The sequence below is a fragment of the Notolabrus celidotus genome, chromosome 13, assembly GCF_009762535.1.
Source record: "Notolabrus celidotus isolate fNotCel1 chromosome 13, fNotCel1.pri, whole genome shotgun sequence".
NCBI classification, from domain to species: domain Eukaryota; kingdom Metazoa; phylum Chordata; class Actinopteri; order Labriformes; family Labridae; genus Notolabrus; species Notolabrus celidotus.
In genome coordinates, this window is record NC_048284.1 from 31,045,535 (window position 1) to 31,059,458 (window position 13,924).

The 13,924-nt window shown below is 40.3% G+C and overlaps 1 protein-coding gene across 1 annotated transcript; it reads right to left on the reverse strand.

Moving 5' to 3' along the window:
- Window positions 1–4,365: 4,365 nt before the first annotated feature.
- LOC117824369 (translation initiation factor IF-2-like) lies at window positions 4,366–11,595 on the reverse strand. Its single transcript, XM_034699841.1, has 2 exons — window positions 10,464–11,595; window positions 4,366–5,028 (listed from the first exon to the last, which is right to left on the reverse strand). The coding sequence occupies exon 1, from the start codon at window positions 11,307–11,309 to the stop codon at window positions 10,485–10,487; it is 825 nt and encodes a 274-aa protein (XP_034555732.1). The 5' UTR covers window positions 11,310–11,595; the 3' UTR covers window positions 4,366–5,028; window positions 10,464–10,484.
- Window positions 11,596–13,924: the final 2,329 nt, after the last annotated feature.

Below are 13,924 nucleotides of genomic sequence, written 5' to 3' on the forward strand. Positions count from 1 at the left end.
AAAATTGTTAGCAGCCGAGATTGATCCCAGAGCAGTATGTTAAAACCATAAACCTGTAAACCTTGTGATAGTGAGCATACTGATGATAAAATCTTAGATTTATGATGGTTACAATATCAATATTGATTTATGCAGGTCTACCCTGTTCACAGAAATCCTCCTCTGACCACACAGTGAGCTCATCATCTGCCTTTAGCATCTCACCTCACAGCCTGATTAGATTAACAGCAGCACTAACAGCTGCATGTCCCTCTCTCTCTCTTTTCATCTCACACACTCACCAGGTAGGAGGACTGATGGAGCTCCTAACAACAAAGCAACTCATTAATCAGTCAGCAAGGGGTTCATGTGGAGAATCAGAAGAGCAACAGGCTTCTAAAGTAGATGTCAGAGTGCAGCTCTGCTTCATTTCACAAACCGCTTCATGCTGAGCTTCAGCTATCATTTATGCAGTGATCTTTAAAACAGACTCCATGACCAGAACATGAGGGGAGAGTGCAGGACAACATTCTTTACACTCACTTTGATTTATCCATACCCATTTCTGATAGAGTCATAAAAAACATAGACCTCGCCTTGATGTAAAAAAAAAAACATCCTAACTTCTTATTAGATAAAAAAAAAAATCATCTTTTAGGAGAAGCAAAAATTCTGAGATTAAAAACTAAAATTATGAGATAAAATAAAAAATATGACATAAAAAAGTCACAATTTTGAGATGAAATAAAAATATTTGATTTAAAAAGATAAAATGATGAGATAAAAAGTTGAATAGAGGAGATAGTTGGCCATAATTATGAGATAAAAAATAAGGGACTGCAGATGTAAATTAGCTTTAAGCTAACTCTGGTACAATGCATCAGATGGTGACATTTATGTTAAATATTGTACATGGTCCCTTTACAAATAAATTGAATAAAAAAAATAAATAAATAAATAAATAAAACTTTGTGACAAGAACGAAAATATGAGATAAATCTTATATTATGTGATAAAAAAAATATAAATTATGATCAAATCTAAAAGTTCTGAAGTACAGAATCATCATAATTTCAAAGTCTATTCAAACTTATACTTACTGATGAAAAGTTAGAGTCTGGAGATAAAAGGTTTATCTTGTGAGAGCAAACAGGAAATGATAAGGTAGTTAGTCATAATGTTGAGATATGTTAGGTTTGATTTTCAGATTATTTTAATAACTTCTAAAGCACAACATGGACTTACCCCTCTCCATATCTCTGAGCTTTTATCCCCCTACAAACCTGGACACAGTCTGAGATCCTCTGGCAGTGCTCTGCTCGCTGTTCCAAGGACCCGACTGAAAACTAAAGGGGACAGGGCTTTTTCAGTAAGAGCTCCTTCACTCTGGAACAGCATGCCAGTAGATGGCAGCCTTTCCTCACTAAATTAAAATGCCATACTGAATTCAAGCTGCTGACTCTCATCCCCTCTGTGAGGTTTGTAAAAGCAGTGGTGTCATGGTAAGATTATTCATTTCCTGCCTAAGTGAGCTGTGAAAGTGAGACGGACCACGAAACCTTCTCTTTCTCTTATTATTCATGGCAGTTGTTTGTTTTGTTCTGGCAGGGAGTGAAACGCTGATGAGATCATAACAAAGAAGGGAACTAAGAACTGGTCGTGTGCTGATACTGAATTCAACACAAAACACTCTTCAGTTAATAATCCATTTAAAGATCAGTAAACATTTTAAGTGTTCTTTATCTTTACTTTTCAAAACTTGAAAAAATGTCTAAGCAAACCTGATGTGGGTCACAGATAGTCGATTTAAAGGTCCTCTGAAGCATGCATTCTGCCCCCTAGTGGAGAGTCAGTGCATTACGTGTATTTGGTTGTATTTATCAGGTTTTATGAAAACAAAACATTGAAAAGTAGAACTGTAGAGATTTGAAAAACACGTGTATTAAAGGGTTTGGCTGTAAATACAGGCATGACAGTAGGCAGGTCTGTATTTGGTCTAATGTTAGATTACAGGTTTATAAAGCCGTCTCTAGAGAATCTAATACCCCCTCCTTCTTTCATAATCCATTTAGGTCCCTCGGAGAGTTACTTCAGTCTTCAAGGAACCTGGATAATATTCAGGAGGCTGAGAAAATAGCACTGAAGATGTCTTAATTTGGTCTTGAGTTGTACAGATAAAGGGGTTTAAAGGGGACATATCACGCTTTTTTCATCAATATATATTGGTCTAAGAGGTCCCCAAAACATGTCTTTAAAGTTTATGCTCAAAAAAACACTTTGAAATCAGATTTTGGCATGCCTGAAAAGTCCTCTTCTTCATTCCTCATCAGAACACTCTGTTTTCCCTCTGACCACGCCCCCTCCGGAAGTGGATGTGCCTCAGCTCTCCAGCACGTTGATCTAATGTTTACATGTTGGCTGAATATACACGGCTGCTCAGAGATCGCGTTACTTCAACCCTCTGAATCTGATCCAGAATCTGATCCTGAAGGAGAGGCGCCTGTAGCAGTACCTTTCTGAACGATTGGTCATAGATTTAGTGTTTCTTGTTGTTTTATTTATCAGTATGTAGACGTGTGTCTTGGTACACAGCTACGAACATGTAGCTATGTGGCTATGCTAACTAGCGCTAGCACTTATCCATGATAAATAAAAATCATCCACTAGATCTTCAAATCTGCAGACGTGGGGAGTAAAACCGACCTCTGCCAGAAAGGCAGCAGGATCTTTTATGAAGGATTGGTCACAGATTTAGTGTTTCTTGTTGTTTTATTTGTCAGTATATCGACGTGTGTCTTGGTACACAGCTACAGCTACAGCTACAGCTACAGCTACAGCTACAGCTACAGCTACAGCTACAGCTACAGCTACAGCTTTGAACATATAGCTATGTGGCTATGCTAATTAGCGCTAGCACTTATCCATGATAAATAAAAATCATCCACTATATCTTCAAATCTGCAGACGTGGGGAGTAAAACCGACCTTTGTGTTTATTAAGACAGCCTACAACTAGCATGCCTCCCTCCTAAGCTCCTTGTTAGCACACATGTGTGCAGGTAATGAAAAACGGAGGGGGGATTCAGTATTATTTTATACAGTCTATGGGCTGAACAAGCTCCGAGCTCTGACTCCGTGACAGACCGGATATTGTTGTTACGTAACAAAAACACGGAAGTCTGAAACGGCTCGTTTTAGACACATTTACAGAAAGGTTTAGAAATCAAAAAAGGGGCAGAATGGATTTTTTTCAATTCCCGGGGGGTTTGTAGACATGCCAGGGACACATATTTCAGGTAGAGAACCATTAAAAAGTCAATTTTGCATGATATGTCACCTTTAATAAAGAAAGTAAAAGAGTGATGAAGTACTTTCTGAACAGATCTGTAATTTGACTTACTTAGTCTTTAACTGCATTTCAAAATGAAATATGGACTTTTACTTTCATACATTTTTTAAAATAATTATTATAATTCAAAATTAAATCAGACCATTTCATTGGTCCTCAACAAAAACCATCATATTATTTGTGAAATCATCTGTCATGTTTCTGTTGTTTTTAACCAATCCATGTAACCAGAAGAAGAGTTTTACTCAGCTAGTGAGCTTCTGTTCGTAGCAGCTCAGCTTGCAGCCCCTGCAGCAGCAAAGAGACTCAGACGATTTAAACATTGAACTGCTTTATAATGTTTTTATTACCAGTTTTGTCTTTAGTTCTGGAACTGAAGAAGCCTTTCATGAAACATCTTCAAGAATTTCTACCAAGTCCAGTTGCCTTATACCGATCAAGCTTTGAAATACCATGACCTGGATGACTGAGAACCTTCACAAACATATCTTTGACAGTTCAAAAAGACGGAAGGCTTTGACCACAAGGGGGCACCAAAATCAACTCAGTTTTAAATACCTAAATCTTTAAGGTGGTTTATAGTTAAAAATAAAGATCCTAATTCTTTAAACTTAGACTATTTTTTAATAAACATAATTAGTTGTACTTATTCTCTCAAAATCTAAATGTTTGACAAATAACTTTGATATTCAAGTTTAGTAAATATAAGCTTCTCTAAGACTTTAGCTTCTACTAAAGTCATTTTATGTTTTATCTGTACTTTTAGTCGAGTATTCAGCTTATAACCCAGTTGCATAATGGGAATGTTGCATCCACTGTTTTTGAATCTAGATCCATGCGCTAAAAGTCATCCTATCTCTGCCCCTGCTGCTTTAGTAAAGGCTTTGTGCATTTCATCTGTTTGTAAGTACATCTTCTAACATTACAGCACTGTGCATGTTTAAATTCAGACGGTGAGTGTGTGAAATGATGGGACTGATGACCTGTGAGTCCTTGTTTGGGGATGTTTGTGCTTGAAAAGTAAAAAAAAAAAAAAAACAGATTATAGCTGTTTTTTTATTGAAGACTTCTCTTTCATTGGTGCACAGTCGAGGTAGAAAACAATGTCAACACAAAAAGAAAGCTAGTTTGAGCCATCAGAACTGTCTTTGAGTACATATAAAAACACTCATGCTACATATGATAGTTCAGAACTGTTACAGCAAACACAAGGACACCATAATCCCACATTTTCTCCAAGCTCTGATGTTTATACATTAATCTGAAGGAACATTTTAAAGGGATTTAGGTGACAATGTCTGTAATAATAAAATCTTTGAATGTATTTTTTTCTTTTGCATCAAACGTAGATTAAGACAAAAACACTTGATAAAGTTCTTCCTTCTAAAAGTGATACTTATAAATTCTGACAATGATTTAAGAAGTCATGAAAATGTTCATCACCTTAAAAACCCTTTGATTGATAATATAAGTGCATCTTAAACCCACATTTGGAACAGACCTCATCAATCAGAGGAGAGAAGAAAAGGACAGGGATTAAAACTCCCGTCCTGCTAATCTGTAATCCCTTTCACCATTTCCTTCCCGCCCTGTAGTTCACTACAGGCGCTCTGACCAATGGCAGCCGGGCCCTCGGCTGTAGTCACAGGTAGATCTGTGTCCAACTGGCGTCTGTCTCCTGTCATCAGAGGGCCTCCTGACCTATAGGAGAACAGGAGAGGAAGAGGAGTATCAGTGCGTGAGGGGATTACTTGGGGTAGCAGGCTGAAGAGCTCACCTAACAGCAGGGTAGAGAGGTGGGATAGGAGGGCTAATCCAATCTGGATTAGACCAGGTGGTTTCTGCAGAGGCAGGGGGTACAGCTGGTCACTTTAACTGTAGGTTTGAATTAGGGACTAAACTCTTTGAAAAAGCTTAAACTGTACTGTATCCAATGACATTATACAAATTGTATCATACTGATTACATCATAACAACCGTATTATGTTATATCAAATCATAGACAGGTGCATCATGGGATATGTTGGATCCTTAGTTTTGGGGGATTTGGCTGATAGTAGAAACTAAAAGTTGTGATATATTTGTCTCTACAGTATTGATTGGTCATTTTAAAGCTCCTTCTGAAAATCTTTTCTGCTTTAACTCTAATGCTACTTTAGAGGCTGATATTGTGTTCAACTCTCAAGTTCAAGAATGAACCATATCCTAATGTATCATACCATAATGTGTCTTCTCTTTTCAAATACTAATGAATAGTATTTTGAGTATTGTAATATATTGATATCACGCAGTATCATATAGTATGGTATTATATTATATCATATTGTATAGTAATGTATCTGATCGTAACTTAATGTAATTAATCATATCGTAATGTATTGTATCGTAATGTATCATATATTACTGTATCGTATCGTAACGTATCGTCATGTATCGTCATGTAACGTCATGTATCATATCGTCATGTATCATATCGTCATGTATCATAACGTCATGTATCATATCGTCATGTATAATATCGTCATGTATCATATCGTCATGTATCATAACGTCATGTATCATATCGTCATGTATCATATCGTCATGTATAATATCGTCATGTATCATATCGTCATGTATCATATCGTCATGTATCATATCGTAGTGTATCATATTGTCATGTATCATATCGTCATGTATCATATCGTCATGTATCATATCGTAGTGTATCATATTGTCATGTATCATATCGTCATGTATCATATCGTAGTGTATCATATGGTCATGTATCATATCGTAGTGTATCATATGGTCATGTATCATATCGTCATGTATCATATCGTAGTGTATCATATGGTCATGTATCATAACGTCATGTATCATATCGTAGTGTATCATATCGTCATGTATCATATCGTCATGTATCATAACGTCATGTATCATATCGTCATGTATAATATCGTCATGTATCATATCATCATGTATCATAACGTCATGTATCACATCGTCATGTATCATAACGTCATGTATCATAACGTCATGTATCATATCGTAGTGTATCATATTGTCATGTATCATAACGTCATGTATCATATCGTAGTGTATCATATTGTCATGTATCATATCGTCATGTATCATATCGTCATGTATCATATCGTCATGTATCATATCGTCATGTATCATATCGTCATGTATCATATCGTCGTGTATCATATGGTCATGTATCATATCGTCATGTATCATATCGTCACGTATCATATCGTAGTGTATCATATCGTAGTGTATCATATCGTCATGTATCATATCGTCATGTATCATATCGTCATGTATAATATCGTCATGTATCATATCGTCATGTATCATACCGTCATGTATCATATCGTCATGTATCATATCGTAGTGTATCGTTATGTAATGTATCGTATTGTATTGTAACGTATTGCAATGTATCATATCATATGTTGTATCATAATGTGTCATATTGTATCGTATTGTAATGTTGCGGAATGTATTACATCATAATGAACCATATCGTATCGTGTCGTATCGTGTTGTATCGTATCGTATCATATCGTATCGTATTGTATTGTGTCCTATCGTAGCATAGCATGCTCCAACTCTACAGAAGTGCAAAACTAAAGGGCTTGGTAAATTTCAATAATTCCCCTCTTGGTATTTTACCTCTGTTTGGAAAAGCCTTTGAAAAATGCAGTTGATATGATCCACTATCAGGCCGATATTATCTCAACTTCAAGTTACTGCAGTCGTAGATTGGTTTTTGTTTAAACTTTTCTATTTTAATTAATTTATTAAACTCCAACTTCACACCCCTTGCTGGTATTACACCTACTTACATAAATATGTATACACAGTGTAAAGGTTTCCTGTACATACATATAAGTACATTGACAGTAAAGCCTCTATGTATTGTAAGAAAAGTAGGTGTATTAAGAAGCTAGAAGCTCCGTTTACACTCAACAAGGTCTCACAGCAGCCTTAGAAAAAGTTGTTAAACAGAAACAATACATAAGGTACAAAATTCCCCTTTTTCCTCGGCAGTCAGTACAAAATTTCCACCAGTGCATTTCTGTAGAAGGTAAATGTCTGGCCTGTAACGGGAACACCTTTTCGTGCCCGTCAGTTCGGTGACAATAAGTGATGTTGGCAGGAATTATGTGCCCAGCAGCCGTCACGGCTTTGTGTCAGTGTTCTTTATCTTTCACCTGAGTCTGCTGCACGTGTCTCGTGTGAAACCAGGTATATGTTTAGAGAAACATTTATTTAGCCCAAACTCTAACCTGTTACTAAACCTCTCTTTTGGTTTGTTAACATAACCAAACTGGTTTCATCCATGCTCCAATATTACTTGGTTAAGTTGTGAAAAATAAAAAGTTTTGTTAAAATACAATAAATTGAGACAATAAATTGAGACAATAAATTAGACAATAAATTGAGACAATTAAAGAGATGGAAGATGTGCTCTTCCATTCCGAGTTATGATAATGAAATTTGTGCTTGTGGCTCACAGGGGGCTGTTTTATTTTCTTTCACCATGAGATTCCCCTTACAAAGTATTGACTGTTTCTGTTATCATCTTCTCCTTTATTTTTTATGATCTTCAGAGCAAGAATTAGGCCTTATCCTTGTATTTGCACTTGATCACAGATTAAACACTTAAAAAGCTTTCAATATTGGACGAATTGGGACTTTGAGAAATTCTGTCTCTGGTTTTCTACGTGAGTCAATAAATAAGGCAGGACATTTTTCTTGTGACATCAGAGCACGGCATGTGTGAAGGTTATCCAAACAGACTTGAGCCCTAATTTACAAACAAAGTGGCATCTGCTGGAGCTTATACTCATACATGACTCATTCACGAAGTGTCTGATCTGTTTTGTACGTCCTGTAAATGCAGATGGTCGAATGATGTCATGCACCTGAATGGTCAGACACGGCCGCTGATTGAGTCAAACACCATCTGTGTAGACTCAAACTGAACAGCCACCAGAGGTCAAAGTAAACATATCAGGTACATAAATGCAGCAGCAACACCCTTATCACAGGGACCCAACCCTACCTGTAAGTCCAACCTAAACATTGACTAATGTTGTCAGTGTTCTGTGGCGTAAACAGACCTTAAGCTCCCTGACAGCCTTTGAAATAGGAACATTTTATGTCCCAGGTATACGTCAATGACCATATTCACACAGCAGGCGTTTTCTTGTGACATCACACTCAGGGTGGGAAGCTCAAATGATTGTTTATTGTTGTAAAGCTGTGTTCAAGGATTTGAAGTCCTATAAAGTCAGGAATCTGACAAATCATTCTCAATTTACAGCTTTTTCAACAACTATAGGCGTAGTATGGACTATAGGATTGGGGGTTCACAAAAGTAGAACAACTGTGATAAGTTTAAAAGACAGAGTCAGGGGGGGCCGTTGGCCTAGCGGTCTAATCACATGCCCCACATACAGAGGCTACAGCCCTCGTCGCAGAGGTTGCAGGTTTGATTCCAGCCTTGACCATTTACTGCATGTCCTCCCCATTCTCTACTCCCCACATTTCCTGTCTCTTTGGCCCTATCAAATAAAGGCAAAAATGCCCAAAAATATAACTTAAAAAAAGACAGAAAGACAGACAGAGTTAGAATTATGCCCACCACAGAAAAGTTGCACAAACAAAAACTGAAAACAAATCAGATGCAGATCCTCATCTGTCAGTCCTTCTTCACAGATGAACCTAGTGGGCTCATTTAGAGAGCAACCCGTGGTACCTATAGATACACATGTATTGTATGACAAAACACAGAAGGTCCTTTCCAAACGATCTAAAGTGCAAAGTATAAGCAAGGATATGTCTTGCCATTGTGCCCATGGACTCACAAAACACGTATCACACTAACACTTAAATTAAGTGACAAGCTGTGTGCATTCACACATGTGGCATATCAGGAGACACATGCTTGTGTTTGAGCGTTTGTCTGTATTAGAGAGTGTGCATCAGAGTTTGCACGCATAATGGTGAGCTTGATGTCAGTGACAGGGCTGTAAAGGACTGTTTTGTTTTTTTTAGCCTTTGCAGGGCTGAGGCGAAGCGGACGGTTTTATGCACACATGGTTTTAACACCAACACGACCAAGGGTCACAGCAGGGGTTCAAAGATGTGCTGAATCCCCCCAAGCTACGCCTATGCCAATAACCAACCTCTAGGCTAGATCTGACAACAGCTGATGTAGCATTCTCCCATTTACTAGCTAAAATTAATATTTGTGGGCGGTAGTTGTTAGCTAATATTGCTGTTATAGTTCTACACGATTTAATAGAAAAATGTATTGGAAATTGTATCATACGTGAGCCAGGGACTTAGTCTTTAGGAAAGTAGAGGATGTGGTTGAATGCTAGCACAAGTTGCTATTGAATGGTAGCTACTGCGTAACTGTAGTAGTGGTCTGAGGTCCCTCCATAATTTTACTATTGATTTTTTAGTTTTTTATTAATCAGAGAGGAAGTAATAATGACAAAAAATGACATTTATAAGACTAAGAAACATGATGGCCAGCTGTTCAACAGACTCCAGCTGATACAGACTTGCTGGACTCCAGCGGCAACAGCTACTACTACTTGTCTCATCACTATCACTGCTCCCTCTATCTCTTATTCTCCTCTATCCCTCTTTCCAGACCCAACTTGATCTCAGCAGATGTGTGTCTAACATGAGTCTGGTTCTGCTCAAGGTTTCTGCCTGTTACAGGAAGTTTGTCCTTGCCGCTGTAACTAGCTAAATACTGCAAGGTGCAATGCTCATGGTGGATTAAGGTGGGGTAAGACTCAGTCTTATCCTGTCTTGGTGTTGGGTCTCTGTTCATAATTTGACATAGAGTGGTCTAGACCTATGTTTGTAAAAGTGTCTTGAGATAACCTTTGTTGTGATTTGGCACTATACAAATAAAGATTGATTGATTGATTGATTAACAAGTGATGAGCTTCCTGTCTTCCCAGACTTCAGAGGAAAACAACGGCCCTGTTAATTAATAGCTGCCTCAAAACTCATGTCAAGTCCTACCAAGTCCATTTTTGACACCCGCATTAATGTGCACTCTAGCAGGAACAAAACCCAGAAAGGATTACCAGGACCTCCAACTTTCTGATGTTACTTACCATCATTTTGTGGCCATGGGCTCACTCCTCCTTGGTCAGGCGGGAGGCTGAACTTCCATCTGAATGGGAAGTCAAACCAGGCCTCTGCTCTGATTGGGTTCGACGGGTGGAGTTGTCCATTCCTTTTGTGGTAAGCCTGCCTCGAGAGCCCTCTCCCCATGGTCTGGGAAGTACAGAACTACCAGGGGACTCTTTCGAGCAGAAGACTGAACGGGCATCGCGGAAAGAAACAGATGGGATGATATTCTCAGGGTTTTTATCTGTGGCACGAGTCACTTTTCTAGGAGAGCCTGGGCGGGATGAGGACCTGGAGGCTGACTGAGGTCTGTTTACAGGAGGGGTGGGATACCTCTGGCACACTGAGGGACCAGATGGCGGAAGACGCACTCTAGAAACAGGTGGTGCTGTCACAGGTAAGCTAGAAGAGGCCATTTCACCATCGTAGAACTCACTGCTGTCATATTTCTGTCCCATTCTGGCTTGTGGTGGTGAAGGGCCTCTTTGTTCTGCCAAACTCCTCTTGTCGGGAGTTTCTGATGCATTGCGCAGGTGAATGATCTTGCGCGCCTGTTGATACAGAGCATTAACCTTCTCAAGTTCTGGATCCAGATCAGTTTCTTGTTGCTGTTCTGCCTCTTGAGCCCCCATATGAGCATCTTGCCTGACGGGACGGGTCGGCCCCACACTGGCGCGGTTCGGCAGCACTGCCACATTCTGTATGAATGCCTTTAGGCGCTGGGAAACTCCAGTGCTTTGATTTATCATTGGGAGACTTCTGACTGAGTCTTCCTGTTTCCTTGCCCCGTTACCTGGTGCACCTTCAGTACTCTGGAAGGAATTGTCCATCAGAACTTCTGGGGGTGGAGGTGGTAGGCTATCTACATCCAGGTCATCCCTGCCTTCAGGCCAGCCATTGTTGTTATTGTTTCCACTGATGACTGAACCTCCCTCATTACCATTCCCTGTGTCAGATGACAAAACAACCCCACTCTTCCTCGGCCTCCTGATATGAGGAGGAATATTAGCAAGGCTCTGCCCTGGTCTACCATCAACCCCTTTGCTGAAGCTGTTTATCAGCCTCCTGACTGATGCGCGTTTAGGTGGCTTTGGTACCAAACTTGGTAAGGAACAAGGTGATTGGGGGCCTTTTTTTGCACATGCAGATCCACCTAATGAATGCCTTCTTAGTCCAGTTCTATAGAGGTTATATTGAGACCCTCCTGCTTCTTTGTTTGCACGGAAATGAGCCATCTTTGTTACTTGCTGATCCAGGTCCCTCTGGCTCCGCTGTAGCTCCATCATTATGTTCACACATCTGGTGGATGAAGAATCTTTGGTTGCAGTGAGAGCGGTCTGAAGTTGTTTATCCTGCATGAAGTTCTCACGCATGTAGAGAAGGGCTTGACTGGGATCTGGTGGGGAAGAATTTGACCTTTTTCTTTGAGGCCCATCCACTTCATCATCCTCATACTCTTCATCGTCATCATCTTCCTCTTCATCCTCCTCATCTTCTTCATCATCTTCTAAGTTGGGCAAATTTCCTGACTGCGTGTCAAACGCACAACGGACATTATTCCCTGATCCACAACTTCCAGACCCAGCACTCCCTCTGTGGTGGCGTTGTCTCTCCGAGCCCGGCAGACTCTCGTTTTCCCCGCCGATACCACTGTCCTCGCTGTGCAGCGATATCTCCTCCAGGTTAGTCTTCCTCATGGCAGCCCCCTCTACCAGTGTCAACACCTGAGTCAGCCTCTGTTCTGTAGTTTGCTTGGCCTGCAGCTTCTCAAACAGCAGCTTAGAAAGAGAAGAGAAATACTCAACTGCTTCCTCAAGGGTGGTATCGCCAAGAGCCTGGACCGAGCTCCCAACAAGCTTCATTTTTTCTGATGAATGCAGGAGCAGTTGCTGTAACAGATCTGGAGGTGGCTCAAGGGGACTTACTGTGTTACTTCTGTGTTTGGCTTGCATAACAGCAGGGCCCAACATCCCAGAAGGTAAGGCCATGTAGTCCCCGTGCTCCTTCAGCATCAGCTCCCCCTCCTCAGCCATCTCCTCTAGAGCCTGGTTGATCTCCTCAAAGCGCAACACCAAAGCAGACATCATGGGCTGGAGGGACAGCTGTGTCTGGGCCGCCTGGTCCAGCAGACCAAGCAGGGTCTCGTATTTGGAGATGTTGGGGTTCAGAAAGGCATAAGCTGCCTGGTGTGCCCTCACCATGTGTGGAGGGAAGTCCACTTTTGCTGGGATGGTAAAGGACCTTTTCCTGTCAGATCTTTTCTTGCTTTTGTTTTTCTTCCTTTTCTCAACTTTTTTAATCGGAACTGTTTGTTCAACCTCATCGTCTAATACACGGGGCAACACATCCACCTCGACTTCTTTAATGTCCTCTGTGTTTTGTGCAGCCGATGTGATGGAGGCTAAAGGGGAGTCGCTGGTCTCTTTCATGGGTTCTTCTTCTGCAGGTGGTGGAGGTTCATTTTCTTCCTCATCAGGTTTCAAACATTTGCTCTCTTCCTCGACAGGTTTCAAATCCACATCATCCTGCGGTGCCTCGACAGGCGGAGCAGTTTGAGGTTCAGCTAAATTCGGCTTTGAAAATAACTTCCCTTTGGACGGAGAGCAGCCCATTTTTATGTTCAAGAAAAACAAAAAAAATGTCTGAAGAAAAGTTATGAAGAGCTCAGGTATGAATCCATCGGTAAGGTCTCTCTTGTCACACGAGGTCTTCTGTTATCCTCCAGAAGTGGCTTTCCATCGATGGAGCTACTTTTCTGCTTTCTCTTCCAAATAAGTGAAGTGAAGTGATCACTAGCAGAGCTTTCGATGGTAAGGAGCTGAGAGGATAAGACACGCTCTTTCCTCTCACTCCTTCAGGATGCACAGATGGTTAGGGGCAGGAGCATGCACACACAAACACACACACACACACACACAGGAGCAGGCTTTTAGATGTAAGACTTTAAGCTCATCAGGTTAATCAGGGCCGAGTCGGTCAGGTGGTGTTGTTAGTGTGATCCACTGCGGTGTTGTTGAGTTTACATCTACAACTATTAGGTTCACCTGAGAGATAAACAACTCAGTCTTTCTGAGGACTGAAATGTAACAAGAAGTGTCCAGATTCACTCGTACAATCTTTATCTTTGCTCTAAATATGAAGCCGTAAGATTATTCTTGAATATTGCATTATGGCTGTCCCATTGTTCTCTCTCTCTCGCTCCCCGCCCCCCTCTCTCTCCCTCCCTCTCTCCCTCCCACACAGAGTTTCCAGGTAAAGGTGCCACCTCAGTGCCAGGGCTTTTAAGGTTTTTCTGACAAAAAGGAAGAGGAGATAATGATCTTCACCCTTTTCTCACGCAAGACACTTTTCTTTCCACATTTGTTGACAAATCATCATTTCAAAATGTCAGTTCAGAACCTTAATATCTTAAAAATGTCATCATCACTTTTAACTTTCCAGATAG